The sequence below is a fragment of the Cibotium barometz genome, chromosome 45 (assembly GCF_041138505.1).
Source record: "Cibotium barometz isolate CiBa-2024 chromosome 45, ASM4113850v1, whole genome shotgun sequence".
NCBI lineage: Eukaryota > Viridiplantae > Streptophyta > Polypodiopsida > Cyatheales > Cibotiaceae > Cibotium > Cibotium barometz.
The window spans coordinates 33,827,274-33,832,273 of record NC_141090.1 but is presented as its reverse complement, the minus strand read 5'-3'; the positions used below and the strand labels follow the sequence as shown (position 1 = coordinate 33,832,273).

The 5,000-nt window shown below is 43.8% G+C and overlaps 1 protein-coding gene across 2 annotated transcripts in view; it reads left to right on the top strand.

Moving 5' to 3' along the window:
• The window catches only part of LOC147612676 (uncharacterized), a 4,980-nt gene extending 997 nt beyond the window's left edge, over window positions 1-3,983 (top strand). Inside the window, exons 1-5 of one of the 2 annotated variants that reach the window (XM_086783243.1) lie at window positions 1-458; window positions 591-1,144; window positions 1,244-1,420; window positions 1,536-3,445; window positions 3,519-3,983. The exon at window positions 1-458 is cut by the window's left edge and continues 997 nt beyond it. In XM_086783243.1, the coding sequence (XP_086639369.1) occupies window positions 928-1,144; window positions 1,244-1,420; window positions 1,536-3,445; window positions 3,519-3,686 (2,472 nt within the window). In that variant the 5' untranslated portion in view covers window positions 1-458; window positions 591-927 and the 3' untranslated portion in view covers window positions 3,687-3,983. The remainder of the gene's footprint in view (window positions 459-590; window positions 1,145-1,243; window positions 1,421-1,535; window positions 3,446-3,518) is intronic. The other variant, XM_086783242.1, reaches the window with a different exon arrangement.
• Window positions 3,984-5,000: the final 1,017 nt, after the last annotated feature.

Genomic DNA, 5,000 nt, shown 5'->3' with positions numbered 1-5,000 from the left:
AGAGAAGACAAGCCACCAACGCCAGGACGCAGCTACATTTAGCGACGAAAAGTGCATCGCCAGGCGGCATTCAGGCCGCCAACTAAAGAGAAAACGCACAGACCGACGCGGACGACGATCTTCTATTTGATCTTCTCCCCACTTTCTTGCATGCCCACATCTGCCCCTCTTTCATCCTGGCTTAAGCTCTCCTGCTTAGTTCTCCATATCTATCTTGCTCTTCAATATCTTGTCTGTGCATTTTTCTGCTAATTTATCCCTACCATGCCTCCGAGCTCTCATGCCTCGGATTTCGATTCAGACTCCCCTAGGTTTAGCGATGCCTCCATGTCCGTTTCAGATTGGCCCGCGGAGCCTCGTCTGCGTGGCCTTAGATGGCGTGCTTTGCTGGGCGTCCTGCCCCCTTGTCCTGCCCCAATCGAGTCCCTCCGCCGCGCAGCGGCCAACGGCCGACGAAGGTAAAATCCCCTTTTTCCTGGCAAATTGCTGATAGCAATTTTGATCAAGAACGTGTTTAGCAATCAATTTTTGGTAATTACTGATAATTGGGATTAACCACGTGCTTCTTAATCAATTTTTTGCCAAAGCAGCGATGGTCTTGATTAAGATCATGTTCAGCAATCAAACCTTTGGCAAATTTCTGATAATCTTGTTCCAGCACTCACAATGAAGCCTTTGATCTTTGGCAAAACTATGAAAATCGTCAAGGACACACATTATCTGCAGACTGCAACCAATCTCTCACCAGAACAGCTTCGTCTGATGATTAGCAGCATTTGACACGCATAATCCACTATATTAACGCTAGCAAATTTGATTGCATGCATTGCAAATGGAGATTAGATCATGAATCTTCCATTAGAACGGGCCCTAAACCTGTAATTAGCTCCAAGTGCATTGCAAGAGATCATATAAGCAAGCTGGAGTATGCATCCCAAATTCTGCAAATCATCAGAGGATGCTGTTCTAATGGAAAATTGCTTGCCACAAAGGAAGCCCTCTAAAGAGTTTCTGTGGCTAACTGTTTTGCATCCTTTCAGATATGCAGAGCTCCGGAGGCGTCTAATCGTTGATCCTCATGCCATGGAAGACGTGCAGAAAGGGGAAAATTTGAGTGTGGACAATCCTTTGTCTCAGGATCCTGGTAAGCCTTCAAAAACACACAGCTAAGCTCAGTGAATCCTCAATCCTCCCTACAAGCATACTTGATACTGACCTTGTTTATGTGATACGAGCATTGCAGCAAGCATCTGGGGGCGCTATTTTAAAAATACAGAGATAGAAAGGACCATTGAAAGTGACCTTACAAGACTCTACCCAGAGAACGGAAGCTTTTTTCAAAGCTTCGTTTGCCAAGCCATGCTTAGAAGAATTTTGCTAGTGTGGGCTCTAATTCATCCTCAGTATGGCTATAGACAAGGTCTATCAATTTTCTCTGTTGATTTCGTGAACTGTGTTCTCACATGAGTTTTCTTTTGTACAAGCAGCTAGCCCGGTAGCGTTGTTCTGAACTGGAATGTTTTGCCTGCATCCAGGAATGCATGAGGTGCTTGCCCCTCTTGTTTATGTTCTTCACATAGATGTTACACATCTCTCCCAAGTAAGGCAGCGATACGAGGATCCATTTGAAGACAGGTTCGGCACTCCTCTTGAGGACAGTTTCTCTTTCAGTAGGGAAGGAAGGCAAGTGGTGCCTGGCTTTTCCTCTCGATCAGCTCGACGCATCTCAAATGAGAGCACGTTTACAGGTGATGAGGACTGGATTGATAGGGTTCACCCCGAGGACTCGGTGCTGGTTGAGCCTGATGATTTTGGGTTCAACTTAAAAATGATGGTGTTAGGCAGTGACAGTTATGGTGCTGAAGGGGAATTGGGTGCTCTTTTGTCCGGAAGATTCGTAGAACATGATGCATACTGCATGTTTGATGCATTATTGAGGGGTCAAGGTGGAGCAATCGTTTTGGCAGATTACTTCATGGCTGTTAACGAGCGGGGAACAGGGCTGTCTCCTGTGCTTGAAGCCTCTGCTGCCATGTATCATACTCTTGCCGCAATAGACATGCCATTGTACATACATCTTGTTGGACTTGGTGTAGAGCCTCAGTTCTTTGCTCTACGTTGGTTGCGTGTCCTCTTTGGTAGGGAGTTTGATCTGGAGAAATTACTGCTTCTTTGGGATGCAATTTTTGCAGCATCTAATGCTAATGGGAGTAGTGAAGAGAGCAAACAGATGAGTGATGTTTCTATGAGCTCACCTCGGGGTTCATTCATTTCCAATTTTGCTGTCTGCATGATACTTTACTTGCGGCCAACCTTGCTAGCTGCACCCAATGTCACCGGCTGCTTGCAAAAACTGCTAAATTTCCCAAAGAATGTGGATATCAGGAACTTCATAGAGAATGCAAAGGTGCTGCAGACGCTCTCAAAGGAATCCTTGAGAACACTGCCATCTCCAGTAGCAAAGTATTCATGTTTTTTTGAACGAAGCAGGGGAAGCAGACACAAGAATGGATCTCATTCTCCATCTTTCCAAGCTCATATACCTGCTTCTGTTAAAGTCTTACAGCACCGTCATTCTGGATCTCCAGAAATGATCAAGTCTTCGTTCCCAGAGTCTTATTGGGAAGAGAGGTGGATGAAATCTGTCCTTCCAAAAGTAGTACCGGAAGAGTTATGTGGTGTGCCTAATGTGGATGCAGGTGCTACCCCAAGTGGTTCTGAGTCGAGCAATGTTCCTGGGAATAATGTTTCACAGGGAACTCTGTTGAGGGATGCCTCTGGACACAAGTCAAAGCAAAGCACAAAATCAAATGAGACCTTTCCTGTTCATCATATGGATGGTAGCAACAAGCCAACAAAGTGTGACCTGACTGGCATTCTGGAAGGGGCTGCACGCTTAATGGCTTTTGAAGATAGGAAAGGAGATGCCTCTGTGAGCAGTTCAGAAAGCAAACCTGTTAGTCCAGGTGAGGCCTCCAGCAAGGGAGGATTCAATGTCACACAGAGTGAAGTTACCATCACCTGCACTGCACAACTGAATGAAGGCCCTTCTGCAGGAATTGTACGTGCTGAAGGAAGCTCAGAGGTAGTAGTAAGTGATTGTTGGACATCTGATGATGGAGAGACCTGTTGTTCTGGGGACGAAGGCAAATCATGTATCTGTTGCTGCACTTTGGACCAAAGTACAGATATGACCATTGACAACCCTTCGAGTCACAAACCAGCAGTAGAATGTCTAAGAAGCTCATGCAATAGTGGTTCTCATGAAGAATCACAACAAAATTGTGTTAGAAGGCATAAGATTGGCATTCTTTCAGAGGAAGCGAATGCAGATTTTGCTATGAAAGACCTCAAAAATGGTGATGGCATTTCCAAGATCACCAAGGAGAAACACTCAATGGCTGTCTTGCAGACACTTGGTCACTCGATGGTTGAAAGCATCCAGGTTAGTTATCCTTTTTAATGCATCCTTCTTATTGGGTCTTCCTATGGTGATCGTTCTTAGTTTGTCCTTTCAGGTGCTTGAGAGTGCTCTGTCTAGCTTAAGCAAAGAAGGGGCTCCAACAGTTTATAGGGAAACAGCTGAAAATATTTCAAAGTCCTTTCTAAATGGAAAGGGTCAGGTAACTGCTCTGTCAGCACTCTTAGAATTGAGGAAGATAAGTAGTATTTTGCTTCAAATGTGAATTGAGGTGCTTGCAAGTTGCTCCTTTTTGTTCAGTGGTCTATGAAGAGATTTTGATCTGGTCGGGGACATTGTATGGAAAGCATACCCCGATACTTCATTGTACAAGATATCTACAAATCCTTTGGAAAGCTTTTCTCCATCTTCATGGACTTAAAACTTGTAAAGAGCTGTAGTATACACACATTGGCAATTCCATTTGAGTTTATGGTTGACTAGAACCATCCAATGGTGCCGGTTGCCTTTGTTCTTATTCTTTGGAAATAAAACCACTTCAGTAAGCTACTACTGAATGAAACATGTTTGAGAGAGAGAGAGAGAGAGAGAGAGAGAGAGAGAGATGGGTCAAAGTACATTGTGTATGCCATATGTAGTAGGAGATGTTTACAGCTTCCTTCAAATGTTTTCAAAAGCAAAATGAGAATTTAAGTGACTTGTAACCTAGCACATGCTAGAAAACAGCTGTGCAGCAGTGAGTGCTGGAACCCAGGACGGTCCAACAGGACTCCCAAACAAGGAAGGTTCAAGAGGACTCTCCGCCATAGCTGCAAAAACTAAGAGATTCCTTGTAGCACAGCAACCCCCAACCGCCCCACCGCCCACCCCCCCCCTCCTCCTTGAAACTTGCTAGGTGCAATAGTTTGCACTCATGCAAGAGGTGAGGGAATGACATGGGGATGGAACCTTTTATATGACAAGGTGCTTTTACACACAAATTATTACATCTCATTTTTGGGTAGCAATCCGGGCAAAGAACCTTTCACCCACACATAAACTGATTAGAAAGCCCAATCATAGTCTTTCTCATCAACTAAAAGACCATGTACTGTGATGGTGGCTCCATTTCTTGTTCACTTTCTTGTTCTTTTGCTACAAGATGGGCATGATGCTTTTCTTGTTCTTGTTCCATTTTCTTGAAGCATTGAGCTTCTTTATGCCCAAGTCTCTTGCAATAGTGACATCGGATCTTGCTTCCCTTTTTGTCCTTCCATTTACTAATTAGAGCTTTGTCAAGGTCATGACTATTGTTATCTTTCTCCTGAAGTCTTCTATCTTCATAAGATGTATCTTGGGCTAGAACAAGTAAAATATGAGAAAAATGTGCCACCTTTTGTATGCTCTTAAGAAGCACAACTACCTTGTCATCGTCAACTCCTCCCAAGCTGGAGAGTTGTGTGATTGATTTAATATTGCCTAGGTGTTCACTAAGTTCATTACTCTCATGCATCTTTAGATCAAAGATTTTTTTTTCTCAAAAGTACTTTTGGATTAACAATCTTATTCCTAAATAGATTTTCCATTTTTACCCATACCT